General features: G+C 38.2%; 1 protein-coding gene across 2 annotated transcripts; it reads right to left on the reverse strand.

Moving 5' to 3' along the window:
- Nucleotides 1-570: 570 nt before the first annotated feature.
- On the reverse strand, nucleotides 571-20,046 carry LOC111243792 (multidrug resistance-associated protein 1-like). 2 transcript variants are annotated; one of them, XM_022789888.2, is made up of 19 exons: nucleotides 19,343-19,483; nucleotides 12,195-12,255; nucleotides 11,647-11,820; nucleotides 11,232-11,348; nucleotides 10,771-10,920; nucleotides 9,670-9,857; nucleotides 9,069-9,409; nucleotides 8,686-8,911; nucleotides 8,327-8,501; nucleotides 7,236-7,671; nucleotides 6,703-6,899; nucleotides 6,072-6,416; nucleotides 5,638-5,882; nucleotides 4,923-5,501; nucleotides 3,893-4,058; nucleotides 3,441-3,767; nucleotides 2,819-3,067; nucleotides 1,815-2,335; nucleotides 571-1,493 (listed from the first exon to the last, which is right to left on the reverse strand). In XM_022789888.2, the coding sequence occupies exons 3-19, from the start codon at nucleotides 11,806-11,808 to the stop codon at nucleotides 1,382-1,384; spliced, it is 4,536 nt and encodes a 1,511-aa protein (XP_022645623.1). In that variant the 5' UTR covers nucleotides 11,809-11,820; nucleotides 12,195-12,255; nucleotides 19,343-19,483; the 3' UTR covers nucleotides 571-1,381. The 2 variants fall into 2 exon arrangements, with proteins under 2 accessions (XP_022645623.1, XP_022645622.1); XM_022789887.2 differs by lacking the exon at nucleotides 12,195-12,255 and having other exon boundaries at nucleotides 19,343-20,046.
- Nucleotides 20,047-20,110: the final 64 nt, after the last annotated feature.

The raw sequence follows: 20,110 nt of genomic DNA on the forward strand, positions 1-20,110 counted from the left end.
GCAACCCTGTTACAAGCTGCTCGCAGGCCAAAAAAATAGCCCAAGAAATCTTTCAACAATAAACTGACAGATGCACAGAATGTTTCAAGCGGGCCCTTAACTGCATGAAAAAACTAGAGATGTCTGCTATTTTGTACATTTTCAAGCAATGTTTGAAATGATCACTAAATTTCTATAAAATAATCACCAACGCTAAAAAATAGTATGAAACACCCACGCTAAACACTCAGACCTTGAAATCAGCTTCTCTAATTTTATTATTTATTGGCCAGACCGCTACCGATTGTACGGGAACCCGCAAATGATTGTTCACCGCCAGTTCAAAGCACAAGATGAGTCTTTTGCACAAGATGAAGTACATTTCCATGCTATCAATCGGGCGCTCTACATATGGAATCGTTGCAAGATAATTACGCTTATCCGAGCCTAACATCATCTTAATTTAATTTAATCTCAACATATCATGCGCTGTAATATCAGAAAAACAACGCAGGTCATTATTACATCACTACTATAGTAGATTTGTCTTTCGACGATTTTTCTATGTTAACGCAAAAACAACAATATACGTTTAATTACATAAAAATATACAAGCTATTTACTCTTTTATTTATGCATTGGTTTTTTACAGTACTTTTTATAAAAAAACATACATCATGCCTATAGAAAGGAGCCTATGCATAGCAAAGTACGCATAGAGCTTATATAATATCGTTAATATTTCATATATATATATAAACACAATTCTTTAGAGTTCCACAGTTTTCTATCATTACATTATGGTGTTTAGGTAAGCGTAGTGATTGAATTTTTCATGTTTGCACGCGCAATTTTTATCTAACGTTCATGCAAACAAATAGAAAAGAATAATAAGAGGTAACAAAGGTGACTAATTCGTAGTCCAGGCAGTAAATTAGGCCAGATCGTATCAAGACCGGATTAGCGTTTTGGCAAACTCACTTTTTATCATATCCTAAGTTCCTGTCCATGTAGACGTTATGATAGTGGTAGAATGAGCTCATCATCCTTGATGAAACTGTTTTCTTACTCTTCTGAATCATTATGGGGGGCGGGGGTCGAGCAAATACTATTTGAGCAGGGCCTCTCTATAAAAAAAAATAAACGAACAACAGCCCTGCGCCACGCTAGAGGGCTGTTGTTCGTTCACTTTTAATTTTTTTCATTATTATATTACAATAAATAAGAAAATTCTATTGAGTGCATGCTTAACATGCGACAAAAGTACATGCTGTCGAGCATTTCTTTGCACACAGGTTAGCGGTAAGTTTCTTTTGCTATAACTGTTGCATTATCCTAAATTAGTTCCGTTCGATTTTTTCGCCGTTTAAATATTTTCATCCTATTGCTTCTATAACTATTTTTAGACCAATCCTGCATCCTTAGCCATAGCGTAGAAAAGTGAGTCCTGTTTTTTCAGAAGCACCTGAGGATTCTCATACTCCACCACCAGACCGTCGGACATCACCATAACCCTGTAAATATAATTATGGAGGATATTTAATAAGATATCTTTATATCGTCAGCTCGTCCATAATAGCGCCATCGTTGGCTTACGTTCAGTTGTAAGCTTTTTTGTTAAATAAGTTGTCTCTTTTGCAATAAAATCGATTAAGATGCGACTGCATTCGAAACATTTGCCCTACTCATACAGAGTCAACAAGGGCACGCACAACTAAGAGCGAGCCGTTGACGACTTTTTTCGAAACGTAGTGAGCGCGTACATCGCACCCTTGAGGTGTTTACCTTTAAAGTGTTCTATACGAAAAAGGTGCGAAAAACGCTTGCACACGTACTTATTGTGATCAATGATGGTGTTCAATCTATGCGCAATGGTAAGCGTTGTCGAATCGCTGAATTCCTGTTTGAGTGTCTTTTGAATCAAGTCGTCGGTTTCCACATCGACGGCGGCGGTCGCCTCGTCTAGAATGAGAATCTTCGTCTTCCTCAACAAAGCCCTGGCAAGACACACGAGTTGTCGTTGGCCAACGCTCATGTTTTCTCCGCCTTCGGTCACCTCAAACAGCAAACTCTTGTCTAGTTCGGTAATAAACGATTTAAGATGCGCCTGCTCCAGGACTGCCCAAATGGACTCGTCAGTATGTTCTTCAAATGGGTCGAGGTTTTCCCTAAGGGTACCCGAGAAGAGCACAGGATCCTGCGGAATGATTGTTAACTTTGATCGGAGGTCATGTAGCCCAATGCGCGAGATGTTTATTCCATCGATCACGATGTAACCGCTTGCCGCCTCGATCAAACGGAATAACGACAACGTCAATGATGACTTTCCTGCACCGGTACGGCCCACGACGCCAACCTGTGAAAACCCCCCGAAAGGTGCGTTCATGTATTACATTTGATGTGATCGAAACATAATATAGTTATCATTTTCTTAAATGATAAATTTTGTCAATTTTTTTCGGATCCATACGTTTTAATCGATGACAAAAGCATCGTCTACTATTTTACGTCGTTCTTTCGTTTGTTTTATCATCTACTACCGCTTGTGCTTTTTTTGTATTTGTAATACTTTTCCTAACATTTTTGGTTAAATTAAATAATTTTGACACTTACGTCAAATAAAATGCCCCAATCTGTGATAGTCATACATGGTCTAACCTGCTTTTGCAGGCTGAGGTCTGTATTTGTACTGGATTACATTTTGAAGCCTGTTTACTATGTATATTTTTTATAACATGACAATACTCAAAGTTTCAACAAATTTTAGATTTGCGCATACAAATATTTACGTGGTACTTGCTACGAAAAAGGAGAATCGCTGCAGCGTTTCGTTTCCTACCTTTTCTCCCGGGTTCATCTGTACATTGATGTCCTTTACGACAAGAGGTAACCCATCACGGTAGCGTGTTGAATAATCGTGGAACTGGATAGCACCCTCTTGTGGCCAATTGAATTCAGGCCGATTCGATTCCACCACCCAATCAGCCTCGACTTCAATGTCTGCATATTCGAGACAGCGTTCGATTGAAACGAAATTGGTCTCCACGTCTGAAGTCGACTTTACAAGCATATTTAACGTTCCGGTAATCTGAAAAAGAGATTTTGATGAAAACATAAATCGCAATTAGCCTTATAGCACTGCAATAAACTAGTGATGAAGAAAAACGACTGTGAGGATTTTATAAATATCTGTTTGTGAGCACGTGGCAACATTTCAATTCACAGCTGTTGCTAAATAAGTTTTCTATGTTTTAGAAGTAAATGCTATATATTAGTAATTATATCAGAATGAAAATTCCAGTGGAAGTATTCTCAAAAAGTCTTCCGTCATCCCTAAGTTCTCATAATTTGCAGTTATGTCATATCGTATACATTCTCTTAATCAGTATAGTCATAATAAATAGTCTTTATTAATGACAGCACGTAATCAATAGATCCAACTACTTTTTTGGAGTTCTCACCGTAAGCGCGTAACTGATCGAGAGACCCGCCAGGCCTGGTGTAAGCACGTCCCTGGCCAAAGCTGCGAGAAGAGATGCAAGGAACACGATTACGTAACCAAGGAACTCAAGCCTTACGGACAGCCATCGGGATGCAGCTAAAGATGGATAGTAGGCCGAATGATTTATATCCGTCTTTAAGTTCGATAGTGCGATGAAACGTCCTTCGGCACCGTACGCCCGAATAGACGTACAGCCGGTCAAAGTCTCGGAGAAATGCATGTAAATAGGCGAACGAGAAGTTGAGTCGATCCGTTTCAGTTGACGTGAGGTTGAAATGTAGTATTTCTGTAACATAGGATGCAATAAGGTTTTATGGCAGATGTACAATCATCCACGTAAGTTTGGCCGATATTTGGTCATTCGTCCAGATTGTTCTGGGTTGCATTGATTCTAACTACAAAAGTACATACCTGGACGTAGTAGTAAATTATCCCGAGAGGCAACACAAGTACTAAGAAGACTGGAGTTTGCATTGAAATTAGAGTTAGTGATGCGATTGTCCTAAAGGATTGTTGGATGGCCATTCGCAGATTGAAACGCATGGTTATGTCTGCCGCATCAATATCCTTTGAAAACCTGAAACACAAACGATTCTATACCTTTTGAAAGTGAATTAAATGAAAGGAGTGCAAAGCTTGCCACAGCACTCAATGTGTATACTGAATTCGCCGAAAAGTTGCTACAGCGAAATAGCCGTCTTTGGTGAGAAAAAGGACCCAGAAAACTTTCTTAGCTGCTTGTTAAATTGTATGTGAAGAGATTAAACTTAAACTGTAACGTAAAATATAGTCAATTTACCTTACACGTATAATTTATTTTGATTGAAAGTTGAAAAATATCAATATCGTGGGTGGTATCAAACGTGGTCCATAAGAGTAGTAGATGAAACACACAACGTATACAGTCTAGGTAATCTTAAAAAAATGATTTAAAAAAAAAGGTCACATCTCAAGCTTATTCAAATCACTTGTCTGTGTGTATTCCATTTATCGAATTAAAATTGGTTTTACCGCTTATGAATCGCACTAAAAACTCTGGCAATATGATGTGAATAATATGGAAGATAATATGATGCGGAGGATAAGACCCACAAGGTGAATAGTAAATCTGGCTTCATTTGGCGGAAAGGGTGCCATGGAGGCCTCATCAATCGCTGTAGCGATGTATGTAGCCGGTGATAATGCTGCTTAGATGTAAATACTTTGAGAGTCGTCTTTAAACCCATCTAAAAATCCAAGGATAACGGTACCCGAAATAAGATATCTAAGACCTTCGAATTTTCGGGGCGTAACATACCTTCCAAAATTACTTTTTTCTTCTGACATATGAAACTTTTCGAGATCTACGATAACAGTCTAAAGACGGTCTTCGAGATACATTCTTCATCATATGTCTCTCTGTTACTCTCCGCTCAGAGTAGGATTTCAAACAAACACTTACCTGTTGAGAACTCGCCCCATTGGTGTGGTGTCAAAAAATGACATGGGAGCTCGAAGAACGCGCTGAACCATCCTCTCATGAAGAACCCGTCCACCTTCTAAAGCGATCAGGTTCAACGAGATAGATGCAATTAAAGCAAACATCGTTTCTCCCGCACCCCACATCGCGTATAAACCAAGTCGGTAGTCTCGTTGAGCGATACTGTTGGCCAGCTCGGGATCGATTGCGTCCTCACTCCATTTCGAAAGCCAGATTGACGTAAGGATATTGAATACATTGCCCATTATGAAAGCAATCAACGTAACCATAGATCCCACGAGGCCCATAGCCACGATGTAGTCGCGGTACACTTTCCAGTTGACAGAACCCACTTGAGCTTCCTCATCCTTGGTAAGTGCTGCTCCGGGCCGATTCTTGGACTCTTCTGCGCCGCCAGCAAGATTTTGTTTAGAGTCACGTGGTTTGATTGATTTGATGCTCGATGCAGTCGAGACCGTTCTAGTTGTGGAGGTCTTCCGTCGAAGGGACCCCAGCTCTGACCCGCCATCACTTTCGCCCCCGCTTACAATCGAGATTTGCCTGGATAATAGCAGGAGAGTAAAGCAACGAATTTTGGATGGTACTCTAGATAAATCTGTAAAATAAAGTAGCTATTTAAAATAACAATCAGTACATAACGCGTTTATGGGCCATTTACAAATTTCGTAAGACTCACTTGACGAGCTGTGGCGGGGCTGCGCCCCCCTTGACGATCTCTTCCATGGCTTTCAGATCTTCTTCGGGGATTTCCTCGTCGGGCGCCTTATCTTGAAAATGCTGCATCAAAAAATCGGAGAAAGCTCCCTTGCGCGCAACAAGTTCTTTGTAGGTTCCCCATTCGGATATTCTGCCGTCCTTAAGTACGTATACTACGTCGCATGAATTCAACACGGATAGCCGATGTGTCACTAGGATGCGTGTCTAATGATGTTAATCAAAAGAAAACATACTCACAAAAATGTGATACAAGAATGATTAAAGAAATAGGAAGCATGCATGAACCAAATCTCTAACGGACAGTATATGATTAAGAAAAATCACATTATACAATTTTTCATATCTAGCGCACTTTCTTTGAAAAAATTCAAGTCTAGCCTTTAGAGAAGTCACCTTGCCGGCCAGTATGCCTGTATTGCTGATGACTTTGTCGAAAATATGTTTGCTGACTTGGCTGTCTACAGCAGCTAGCGGATCGTCGAAATAATAAATATCTCTCTGTGCGTATACAGCGCGCGCCAACGAAATTCTCTGTTTTTGGCCACCGCTAAGGTTGATACCCTTCTCGCCGACTTCAGTCTCGTCTCCTCCAGGCAGCATCTCGAGATCGGGACGTAGGGCACACGTATCAAGGACCTGCTCATAGCGGGCACGGTCGAATTTATTTCCAAATAGAATGTTGTTTTTAATCGAAGTACCTTGGATCCAAGCCTGTTGCGGTACGTACGCGACCGAGCCCTGCAAACGAGACACACAATGATGAAAAGTCTGCAGAGACCAGTTAAATTCAAGATGAAAAGAAATATATTATATACGTATGTAAACGTATACGATCCGGCGCCATGATGCACGAAGGATATCAGATCTGCTTTGCTTTTGCGGACTGCTGGATAAATTTTCATGTTTACGGCTAATCCGGCTAGTCAAGTGAACTTATATATATTACACCCGCGAAAGCATATTGTTTTGTCAATTGCGTACCTGAATAGTATAATTTAATATAAGCAAAAAAATAGGGCCATACCGACACGGTGACGTTTCCTGATTTCTTGACCACCTCACCCATGAGTGCGCCAAGCAGCGTGGTTTTACCTGTTCCCACAGTTCCTACGATAGCTATTAGCTGACCATGCTTAATCTCCATATTGATGTCCTGAAGGGTAGGAGTTTCCGCGTCAGCTGCGTACTGGAACGTACCATTCCTGATGCTGATCGCGCTAGCTGGAATAGATGTAAAGCAAGTATGACACACATAAACGTGAAACAAAAGTTGAATCATTGACGCCATTAGCGCTACTGGATTATATTATTTAGTTGTAAACTACTCACTTGATCTCTGTGTGCCAGTGCGACTTAACTATAGAGAAATAACTTGACAGGTCACTATGCGCTGGTTAAACATTAACGGATTGGCTTCAACCATGTAGCAAGATATTACCGTATAGCAAATACTGTTACCAATTTTAAACAGCAAATGCTAAGAGGATACAAAATCTAGATGTAAGTTTTTTTTGTACTATATCATAATAGATCAATTAAAAGCAGTAATAAGCATACCCGCTCCTTTAATCCTCTGCACTGCGTCCTTATCGAGTTCATCAGATCGAAGATATTTATTAACTCGGTTGAGGGATACAAAGAACATGGCTGTGAACGAAACGAGCATCGGCAGGAAGGCCATCGGCAGCTTCAAGATGTTAAAGAGCGATAGTGAAACAAAAGCTTTGTTCGCATCGAGAACATTGGCAGGATCCGAAAGGACATGGGTGGCAAACGAAGCCAGCGATACGAGGAATGGAGCGCTTGTGAAGGCGAACACCATGAAGCCGCTCAACCACGCTTGCTTCCGAAGTGACTCTAATTCTTTATTACGTAGATTGTCGATACGTCTCATAAAGGACGTCTCCCAAGCATAGAGTTTAAGCACCTTAATACCGGATAGAATCTCGTTCATGAGCTTTGTACGCTTATCCTTGTTACGCATTAAGGAGACCTTAAAGCAACACCAAATGCAAGTTTGAGACGATACATCGTAACTGTATGGATCACACGAAATAATTTCAAGGATCGTAAGAAAAATGTACGTTATTTATGCGGTATTAATGCTAACTGACTGCATATTATTACTGTTATTTTTAGTATTACTATAAACCTCTAGCAGCTGCTTCTATAAGTCATATAACTGCACTTAAGTCTTCCTGTCTTAAGTGCAATTATATGACATTAGAATAAATTGCAAAAAAAAGTAAGGTGATTGCGTTACAACAGTAATGCACGAGTATCTAAGTAAATATTTTCAAGATTTAAATCAGCATGTATAGTTTATATACGCCATACAGTGTTTCTGTGAGACCTACGGAGAGATATATATTCCTCCGAGATTTCACAGCTCGCCAAGTATATGTCCTAACACCTCTGAACGTATTAATATACTTAAGGAGTGTAGTGTCTAAGATTTTTTATATTTACTATTTACCATATTACACATAATATGATTTCATAGACATGAGTTAATTACGTATTTGAACGATAAATAGCATTTTAAGATCAATTTCCAGAGACGCAACATGCACAATCGACGTGTCCATCTGTCTCAGAAACTCAGACGCAACTATAAGCGTTAAGTGCTAAATTTCGAGTATTCTCACCTGATATTTCCGGAGCAAAATTGTGACCACGGCGTTGACTGGCATAAGAAGGATCATGACGAAGACTCCACCAAGTGTAGCGATCCCTAGCTGTTGCCAAAGCATCCAAATCGAAATACCAATCTGAAGGGGTATTGACCATAACATGTTCATCATGTTCACTTGGTCCATGATCCTACGGTAAAAAAAGGAAAACGAAAGGAAATGTGTTCATTTATGGTATACAAGAAATGCAAGTAGCACTTACAAATGGTGCATGACCATAATCATAATAATAATTAACGGTGTATCCGGCTGAATTCTGTATTTCTTGCTGACTAAGTCAAATAGCCTATTTAAAACTTCAACTTTTAATCTACCTTTGCGTGTCGACGGACATCAAGTTAACAATCTCTCCTGTTGTATACTGGCCTCTTGCATATCCGCTCAGAGTGAGGGCCTTCACGTAGATTGCATGAATAATCGCAGAGCGTACCTGCATGCTGATACGGTAAAGGCGGTACTCGTACTGGTTGTTTAAAAGCGACTCAGCCATTAACGAGGAAAGCATTACTGTAGCAAGGAACACGCCTTTCCACGCAGGCTCTACGGAAACAAATGAGGAAAAACGCATAAGGTTTAACCGCAGCCAGAGGAAGATGAGAGCATAGCGAAACAATATTGCATTATATCTGCCATTATACTATACACATACGAAGGCGGATATAACTGACAAAAAAAGCAATAATATACATTTTCTTACCATCCGTTTGAACGAATGTGATCAGCGAGTTAAGAATCACTGGAGCAACAAAGGTGATTAATGATACGACGAGTTTGATGACGGCCGTTCCAAGAAGAGGTAGGCCGAAAGTTTTCAGTAACGGATAAAGGATGTTAAGCTGACTTTTGAGCACTGGTGTTCCATCCTCCCTGCCCTGTTTCGAAGATCCATCAGCTTTGTTTTTTTTTTTTTCTGAGTTGTAATACGGTAGAAACTTTCTAACTATGGTTTCGGTTGTATTATCTTCGTCCAATGCCCACACATCTTCCAGATAAAGTCCCGATTTTTTTGATGCTCTTTCGTATCCAAGAGCTATCATTCTAGATCAACAAAACAAATAAAGTTTGTTATACTTGTCACATAACATTCGAATGATTTTAGCCTCAGTTTCATATCATTGCCGAAATTAAAGCCACATTAGGCCGTTATATATATTGTATTAGTAGGTGTAATATAACGAATAATTACAGTATAAAAGCCACAAGCTGATTTTTCATGCTCTGTTAACGTCCAAAGTACGACACTACTTCTCATAGGAGTAGATAGCTATTGTTGTCACTGCACTAAAAAAAACACGTACCGGTTAAACCACCAGAAAACAAGGCTCGAAAGAAAAGAGGCATCTTTTTCAGGACATTGATTCCGTCTATGCTTATCGATTAAATGCGACAGCCGTCGATCGGCGAAACAACTCAAAGTTAACTGGACAGATGACAGGCCAAATGCAATAACTGCCAATGTGAAACGTAGCTTATCCGTTGTAGCCAGCTGAAAATATGACGTATATGTAAAGGTCTTATTAGTACGATGATATCTACAATGAAATACGTACAAACGATTACTATTGTAGTTTCACTTCGAACAACAAAGCATGGCGTATATATAGTTGCTAAAAAGCCAGAGCTCGGCATAAATATTAGAATATGAACACAACTATATACAGCGCAATAGCTGAAATCGACAATCGAACCTGTTCTACCCGATTCTAAATAAGCTCTTCGTCAAGCTTGAACGGCCTAGTCCGCGTGGCCAATGCGCATCTCTTTAAGCATTTTGCCATATATAACCATAAATAACGAGCATGCTGCCACGGTGGTAAATTTCAGCGTTAGCAACACACATTAAAACATCAACAATTAGAAAAATATGGAGCAAAGAAAAGTAAGAACTTAAAAAAGCTAAGACAATTATTAAAACTAGCAGCCCCTTGTATAATTGTTATATCATTTCATAGGTTTGTTGGAGGGATCCCTTGTAGGTCCAGCAAGACCAACTCCGATTATGGGGAGAAGTCCTTGCTACTGCATCCAAAAATAGGAAACTCCAAAGACCTGCTTATATAAAAATAATATCTAAGAATGCCAAAAGGAAGAAAAATTATTCATCAATCAGAAAAAAAAAATTTTAATTGGGCTGATTAATATCGAAAACTCGTTACATCCTCCATAAACGTTTTCCATTGGATGGAAATCTAGCTGAATGCATCTAATGGTAGCATGCTTGCTACTAGGAGGCTTGATTGGCAGCCAGCCATCTGTCCGATGGAACGTCTAACGGCGATACCAGACGTAAAACTCGAAACATAGATGCTTCACTTGAGTAATGTAGGGTGTAAGAACATTTATTCTCAAATATCGCTCTCCATCTTGAATGCTTAGTTACCGCGCTCTTGCGTTGTTACCTGGGGGGCGTTGGGCAGAAACGCGGCATTCATTGCAGTCCGGTAGCGTATGCCGGTCGCTATCGTGTATAGAAACCAGAAGGCGAACAACGACGCGGAGGTAACCTGACCGCGATTCTTCTGGTACATAATGAAAGTGGCAGCAAAGAACTGCAATCATCATTGCAAGTTAATCAGTACCAAAAAAGTTTAATGTTATTTATATTATTCGTTTCAATTCATCAAATATGCAGTACCATATCTGTCAACAACAACAACAACAACGTCTCAGGGATTAGATTAAGAATTTTTTTAATCTCGGTTAACTCGCAACTAAGACTCCATATAATGAAAAAAAAATAACCCGAAGCAATGAATGGTCTAACTTCAATGCAATAATTTTGTTTAAAGGATCGCATAACCCTATCGGCTGCTATTATTTTCTACGCCAATTTTCACCGTTAATCAGAGAAAACACCCACAATTGTGACGAGCTGGACGATCGGACTCCAGAGCTCTGAGCGAAAATAGGTCAATGGCTGACTGATAACATTCCATAGTTCGCACATTTGTACAAAAGCTAAAATCGTACATATCACCTGTCGAAATAATGAACCACAAACACCATTATTATTCTAATATATATACACGTTTTATTGGGCAAAGCTTAGGCTCAAAATATCTGTACAAATCTCTCTACGATATAACCCTACAAATTATACAAATGTTTTATTTTTACTTTTGTTTCTATCGAATTTTATTTATTTATATTTAATACTAATATTAATATAGAAGATTTCAAGAAAAACATGATCAATTGTATTTACGAGAATTAATTCGGTTTTCGGGCCAAATAAGAATTGACAATATAGCTAGTTAGTGTATGCTGTCACTCGCAATTTTAGTAAAATTGAGCGTTGTCCACGGTAACCGAAGGGTCCTGCCCTGCCCTGCAAAGGCTTCAATGACTGCGAAGACGAACAACGCGGCACAGGGTACCCATATGAGGACTGTGTCTTGAAAACAACGCGTTAACTCCGGGTTTGTCGTATTCCACATGAGTTCCCAGTCCTGTAAATAAAAAATAGAGATGTTTTTTTCATAATTTCCGTTTACTCTTTGCCCCTGATTTTCCCTGTTCGGACTTTGGGACATAGTTGTGCGTTTATGTATTCTTCTCCTACTACTCGTTTATGTACTCTTATTAACTAAGAAAAATCTAACTCCTAATTTGCATTGGTGAAAACAATGTGATAGAATTCACACATGCATAGCGATTTGGTATCTATGAAATTAAACCACATTGTGCAGTGAGGCAAACCAGGTTCTAAAACCGTAACATGTGTTTGTTAAGTAACACATACATGAATGAAAAGAAAGAAAAAGCAATATATTACGAGTATGCTAGCTCTAAGCCAAACTAAGCCACTGCCGTAACTACTTACTAAAATATCCTTAGTGCCCTCGATGTATCCGACGCATCCGAATGCGGTTGTGGTTAGAATACTGCGCTCAAGCACAAAATTCATTGCTTCAGTTTTGACACTTTATATATGTATGATATGTAAAGAAAAGTTAGCCAGCAGAAGCTAAACTCGTTTCAATCGTGTCAACTATTTTCTTATATAATACATCCATGAAAAATCCATGCAATAAATACTCGAATTACCCGTTGGTTAATTAGTTATCATTGCGCATAGTTCAGTTGCGGTTTCTGGATAAGACGAATCCTCAACAAAATGTGTACTACTTTGAGATGTTAGGATCAGTATACGCAAAGGTTTAGGTATCTCCAGTAATTAGCTCAGATCTAGCCTTTGTACAGAAAGAAACTATACAATAAATCCTTTAAGTCTGTGTTTGTTATTAAAGCAGTAGAAGAAAGAAGCATTTTCTACGCAGCGTGACGATGCAGAATTATTTGTGTTTTCATTTAGCCTCTTAGGTCCACAAGTACGATCGTATTTTTGATTGGATCATTCCAGCCCTACGATGTTTATAATGATTTTTCGAACAGCACAGCAATTCCCTATCTCTACTGTGTTTTCACCCTGTCACGTTTATTCACGCTATCACTTAAGGCTGTGTAAAGTTTCTAATTTTCTGGGTCGTGCTCTGACGGTAAGTTTACTCACTAGGAAGGTACGTCTGACTTGTCCTTTGTGCAAACACCTTTTGCTAGACACGCAGAAACAGTGGAACATTATTTTTAATATTGAACTATCGCCTATAATATGGTTTATGTTCGGTACTAACGAGCCGGATCGGTAATTGTAGAGAGGGGGCGTCATGTTGCTCGGTGACACTATCGTAGGCAAAACTGACACTAATCGTGATACTGATGTAAGCAAAACAAATTGCTAAACTGAGACGGCCTTTCAGATTCCTGCTGGTTTAATGTACTGTATCAGAGAACGCGGAAAAAGCCCGCATTACCTCACCGGCGAAAGTTGCAAGTTACTATTGTACCATTAGTGCATTACCTGTTTGTCTCACTAGCGTGTTTCGAAGAGCCATATCATTTAAATCATACAAAAGCCTTAAGCCTTTTATCATATTAGGTGTCAATCCATTGATCTCACATAAGTGAAGAAAAACTATATCAGGAGCAGAAATGAATAAGGGAAGTAATCGATTACCAAATCCTTCAATCATACCAAATATTACTACGAAAATATTACAGTAAAAGCATCTGAAGTAACAATCATCATTAATAAATAAACTCAGTTGACCTGATTCAATACGAATACTAATTCTCAATGCTGTTCCTAAAAATTCAACTCAAGCTCTAAAAATTAATTAAATTGAATCAATATCTTTATAATTACAGAAACGTATTTAATAATTTATATAGGTATTTATATAGGTAAGATTTTAATTAAAAATACTTAAAAGTATTCTTTATTTTCAAAGTTAATAGCTTATCCTACTAAGCGTGAAATACTTAGTTTAACGAATTTTATTTAGGATAAACGTTATTAACGACAAATAAAATAGTATCGTGTGTCAGCGTACCTATCGCAACAAACCAAGCTTCACATTTTGTAAATCATAGAACAAAGTAAAATGTCAGATTCACTTAAACTTCAACACATGCTAGAGAAAACTTGACTTTAATTTGAAAAGAAGATGTACAGCACGAAGCTGAGCACCCAGTTTCATAAACAGACACGAAATAGAACCCCAATATAACTGTTAACACTTACAAATTATTACTTACATCACTGACACCAAATAATTTCCATGGGTGTAAATGGTTAGTTTAGATGCTCGTACGGTTTGTAACTACATAGTAAAAAAGGTAGGGAGAAAGACAGTGGTTCCCATTTGCCAATAAAAAAAGCTGTTCCCAATGACGAATACTATATGAACAACAGAACCGTTGCATCTAAAAAAAAAACTCAAATCATAACTTTCTGAATATCGGTTCAGTTATCCTCACTTTTACCTATTGTAGTATTCGTTAATCTGCTTGTGCTTTGAAACTAATACTGATGAGAGTCGAACACCCTGGTTGCTCTTAGTCGTCCTCTTTGGCTAACGGCCAGACGAAATGCCTCAAATATGACGGTATCGATGGTGTACAACAATGATTTACGCATAGTAAAATTTTGAACTCCTATCATACACAATACAGTATTGATTGAATGTCATTTATACGAAATGCACATGCTTAGTTATTCTATCTAATTATTTAGATAGAGAGGAAACGTTCTATATTCAATCACCTGTTAAGCGTTTACAATATACATATATAGCGCAGAGAGCAAATTTCGTTGCCTAGGTTTACGGTCATTCTCTTTCATTGTGTCCTATTCGTCAGAGATTTTCATATTACAGCCGTTTAGCATTAGACCAAGTGTAGTATGCTACGCATTGTGTGTTTCTGTGTGAGATGAAAAACCTTTATCCCACCGTAGCTGTCAACAAAAGCTCTGACTTGCGATGTATTCGTTTAGACGAGAAGTGCATGTAAATAGGCAGAAGGCTATTTGCCTATAGAGTACAAGACTATTGGTGCTTGGTGTCTAAACGAGGACTAAAGAGTGCGCAAACCCAAGCAAAAATTGTAACTTGTCGAAAAAAAAACAGTCCTGATTTTTTTTAATGCCAACTGTTACCAATTGACACTACACAGTAGATCGTTTCATAGGTAGCAGGATATCTGCAATTGTGATCTCGGTGCGTTTTTACAACATACTGTTGCTATACGTTGTTAAAACCGCGAGCGTTTGAAAAAGGCCACTCAGATGCACGTGTTTTTTGTCATATGAGAGAACGGGTTGCACGATATATATATTATATTATAGAATGAGTTGTATCGTAATTTATATCGGAGGCTGCGGCGTAAGTGCTGTTAGGGCCATATCAGGCATGTTTGAATTATTTGTTACTGTTGCTTTTGGTACCGCAAGAATTATACCACACGGCGTAAACTCCGCAACCGATCAACCTATGCAATTCATCCATTACTATAAATATTTAGTTGAACTCAGCTCTGCGTATAATGAAGAGTCGTTGTTTAAATTTAACAAGCTTAGACAGTAAGTTTTATGTGCTTAAAAAACGCTTGGGTGTGTATCCATTCGGGTAGATTACTTTGTTATTTCATTATTTCATGCAAAGGGCCACTGACAAAAGTGGTCTTTCTAGATCCTCCTCGATAACAGGTTAGAGCAATCGCAAAGTGGTTGGTTGTATGCCATCGTCTTCAGAAAGAGAAGAATATCGTTGAAAACTATTTCAATTATTAAAATACACACAAAAGTCCTGATTCTAGCACGCAGAATAAAAATATAAGTAACAAGCCAAATCGTGAGGAGTTTTCTTAAAAAAATAAACTAGACAATCGTTTAATACCACAACCAGACTTGACCTCGAAAAGCCATCAAAACAAAGATAATTGGTAGTATTCAACTAAAATGAAGCACGGTACGACATAGTGTGAACGACTTACTTCTAATTTTATATAAGTCGAATGTTGTTCAGAAAAACCTTCATTTTCAAAATACTTACTACAGGAAATCTAGTTCGCCACTTACCTAGATTCTTAACAAGCTCTAAATATAAAGACGGTGTTTCGGGCGTATTATATCTCTTACTAGTACTACAGTTATTACATGTATGTCCCACTAATAACCCCTGTTATAACTCATTGCGCTGGATTTAGCGAAAAGATTTGCTCAGGAGAAGTGTCGTTACAAAAATTAGCTGCAATTTGACAAACGAACAGCAATCAAGCGACAAACTTTTTATAACATAATTCGACTGAGTTTTTCCTTCTCCTACGCATACATGCGAAATAGGCCGACTTCTCAACTACATTAGGATATCTTCCTAGCATAAGTCATCGTAGTTGAACAGTTATCGAACGCTATCTATAGATCTAGGATTAAGGGGATACTGACGCTGCAATTCGATGCTAATATTCGAAGAGACACGTGGAACTATAAAATATGACGTTCGGTTGATTAAGGAGCGCTAAAATCAACCATCAAAGCTAACAATAGCAATTGGTAATAGCAAAAAGATTTGAAACCTACGTATTATGAATTATAAAACCTCCTTACTAAAGGGAAGTGGCTTGACATGTAAGGATTCATACGTATATACGTAAGAGTCAAGCCTCCAGCTAATTGAGCTTCATTACACCACAGATTTGGATTATTTTTCGGAAAAATGACGATGCTTTTAGTAACAAATGACACTCCTTCATTCAATCAACACTCAACATTATATAATATCGACTATAAAGGTCGCAGTTTTTCAAAGTATCGAGTTGCGGTATTCAGTTTTGGTAACTCATCTTGTCAAAGTTCAACATAATCCCATCCAACGTAATAGTGATAAGCTAACCTCGTCGAGCTACTGGCAGCGAACAACACTGGAAAATTCGTCTGACGAGTTAACGTTTGACTTTGAAAACTATAAGTGTAATAACGCTATTCTTAAACGATATTTGAATTTTTATTATTTTCATTTTTTATTTTTTTTTTTCTATTTTTTTGATTTATTATTTTATATATTATAATTTATTAGTGATCCATCTATATTTGCTCCCATATTAAATTTTCACTGGATTTTACTATAATACCTTTTTCGTATGCATCAAAGAAGCATGTAAAGAAAATTCAAATATAATGTTGTTATATAGAGTAAACACATCTATAGTTCAGGTATCATTCCAAAACGTAACAACTGAAAAAGTCCTTTATTTTCATGCAGTGTTTGATACGATGGGAATCGGACTAGCGGCTGTCTATCAATTCTTTCTATTAGGTCCCCTTTTCATGGTTATAATTGTATAAATGAAAATAATTGATCTACATTTTCATCACCTATTAACTTCACTGAAATATGCTAGCACAATGACATACATAAATGGACGGATGTACCTCATAGGTAAAAAGGAATATTCAGAATAATGAACCTTGTCTGCTCCTCTTCATTAGGTATTCTGCATCGATAGCTCCCTCAGACGCAATACATCCTACTACACATCCTTTTCTAAATTCTTCTGATCGGTAGTTCAATTAAGCATCATCCAAAAAGCTTTTAGGATTCAATAACGCAATTCTTAAAAGAAGCTAACTAAACTGAAAAACATTTTCGAATTAGAGGAGAAAAACCCACTCGACTTTTTTGATTCAACGGAGAATACTTCGTGCCAATTTTGAAGGAGAATGGTTGATAGGCATTTTAGCCATAAAGCTCTTATACGGGAAGCACATCGTAGGTTGTTCCGCAGCTTTGTGACATCAAAAGAAATCCGAACTAAAACAGCTATCGAAAACACTGATTTTATCGGAAACAGCCTCCTTTTTAGGTCTTTTTTCAGCAAGGAGTAGAGTTTTGCGACCCGGCGAATAAAGTTCCAACCTTAAATAGTCCACGACAGTTGGTAAACAAAAAAACAAGAAAAGGAAACCAGTGGTCAAAAACCATCGTCAATTACGCAACAACCTAATAAGAACAGGTGGCCGACAAAGTACTGATGGTTTTCAAGCCAAAATTAAAGTAAATATATTTTTTCATATTTTAACAGGATTTAGGTCAAGTGCGGGTTTCTTTCATTGCGTTTTTCTAGAGTTCCGCAAATATAAATACGATCGAGTAAGTTCGTTCGCGTCAATTCGTGAGGCACGAAAATATCGAGCTTTTTTTTGTAGCCAGCTTCCTTTTTCGGTGAAAAAAATTGTTTGGTGGTGGCTATTACTTGAGAATGTCATGGCTATTCACGAATCGCCCTCGCTTAATTTTTGCAATGATTTTATCAACTTTTTTTTAAATTAGTCAGCCACTATGGGATGTATGTTTTGCATCGAGATACTTAAAACGAAAACATTAAAATCATCTTTATGTTGCTATTTTTCGATATTGCAACTTAAGTTTAAACAGCATAAGTATCTTGGGCAGCATAGAAATATAACTGCAAATTTACAGCAAATTTCCGCAAACATTTTAAAACTACAAACATTTTAGCACTCCTATTACTATCAAGTATTAGCCTTTACATGATACAATTATTACCAATGATACCAAAATGCCAATGCGACTTATATGACTTTGAAGCCATGTAGACAGAAAGACCGTGAATATTTTTCGCCACCTAATATATTTTGCAGACTATTTTTTTACCTAGCTGTTCGATGACATTCTGATTAGGCTCATAAACTTATGAGCCTAATCAGTAAGAACTTACAAGTAGGTTTTATGTTCGACAAAATGTTTAGGAACAACTACATCACCAAATCCAGCATGTCACACGATAGGGTCTTTGTGTTATGCTTTAGCTTTATCCAAACCCCACACAGATTATTTAAATCGAAATGCGTTAATCTTAAACAAGCAAAATACTTGTCTGTACATTTGCTTATGATAAGACCGAATACGACGTTTTAATTTGTAGGGAAACCGCATTCCACTAAGTTTATGAAAACTAAAAGAAAGTTGCAACTCCGACGAAACGAACTCTTACTTTAGCAATAGATCCCAACTTGTTTTATGGGCTTGTTAATGGGTCCGTTTTATTTACTGTTTCAGCAGGGGTACCTTAGGTGAGTGCAGTTTGTGAATTTGGTCAGCACCTAATAGCTGTCACGTTCATCATTTATAAATTTTGTTATATCTTGTGTTGAGGTGTCGTCACTGCGTTAATTAATATGCAACACTATACGAATCTGCCTAATAATCTACCTAATAATTACGGCCCATCAGTAAAAAGAAGTGTGTGAACGTAGGTGACAAAAAATTTCCTTTGGATGCCCACAACCTTCCTAGTCCGACAACAAAATCTGTCAAACACGCCACTTCAGTCACAGCACTAGTTCACTAGTCGAATGCAAGAATGCCGAATCGATTTAAACTTGTCTAAAACATTTATATTGGCGACAGATAACGATTACATTACAAATGAACTAGCTTTGATAATATACACACGCACAAGCGATTATCGGGACAAATTCTTACTATATGACTAGACTATACTATTCATCAAGTGAATTTTGTTCTTTAACATCGTTAAGCACAGGGTTTATTTAGTTCATGTATTTTGGAATTCATTTTTATCATTGCTCACTACGTTAACACTCACCCATAGGGTATTGTTACCACAGAACTCCATTATCATTGCTTGCCGTGGTTCCTGTTCGTGGGACACCATAGTGCGTAGACTACGTGCGGGGTGAAACTGTTCTTTTTACGTATCTCGGCCCTGTAATCGATATTCAACCGAAACCGTCGCTCTCACAGTCGTCGTGCTAGATTTGATTCAGTTTGGAAGCATCTACACACAAACACTCTAAGCCCTTGTTAAGCTCCCCCAAACGAGCGACAGAAGCGCTCGTCGAGAGCAGCAAGTTTCCTTTGAGCCAGCTTCACTACGAAGGCCATTTGGACCGGCGAACCCTGTCTCAACGACTGCTGTAGTTTATTTTATAGCATATTCGTCGTTCTTTTTACAGTCACAAGGTCGAGATGTTCATCTACTTTTAGATAATTTCGTCGTCGTTGTCAGAGACATAGTCAATTAATTTTTATCAAAAGACAAAATGTTGATCATCACACCAACGTCGTCGTTTATCCGACAGAATACGTTTCGTTACCCATCCTTTTTACGCTAACCCATTTGCCGGCAATGGGCTGCGAGGCACACGACAATTCGTTCTCCTTTACTGCTAGTGTAATTCCTTACGTTAGTGCAACTGCTCTCCTCGTCTGCTATCACTTTGAAAAACACAAACGTTGGAAAGAAAATACTGTAGACTTTTGACGCTCCGCGAGCTTACCACGCTTCTCAGTATCCGAGGACCGCTGTTTGATCATCACCAACAAGACGCTCTGCGTCATCGTCACTCACTTT

The sequence above is a fragment of the Varroa destructor genome, unplaced genomic scaffold, assembly GCF_002443255.2.
Source record: "Varroa destructor unplaced genomic scaffold, Vdes_3.0 BEIS01000002.1, whole genome shotgun sequence".
Taxonomy (NCBI): domain Eukaryota; kingdom Metazoa; phylum Arthropoda; class Arachnida; order Mesostigmata; family Varroidae; genus Varroa; species Varroa destructor.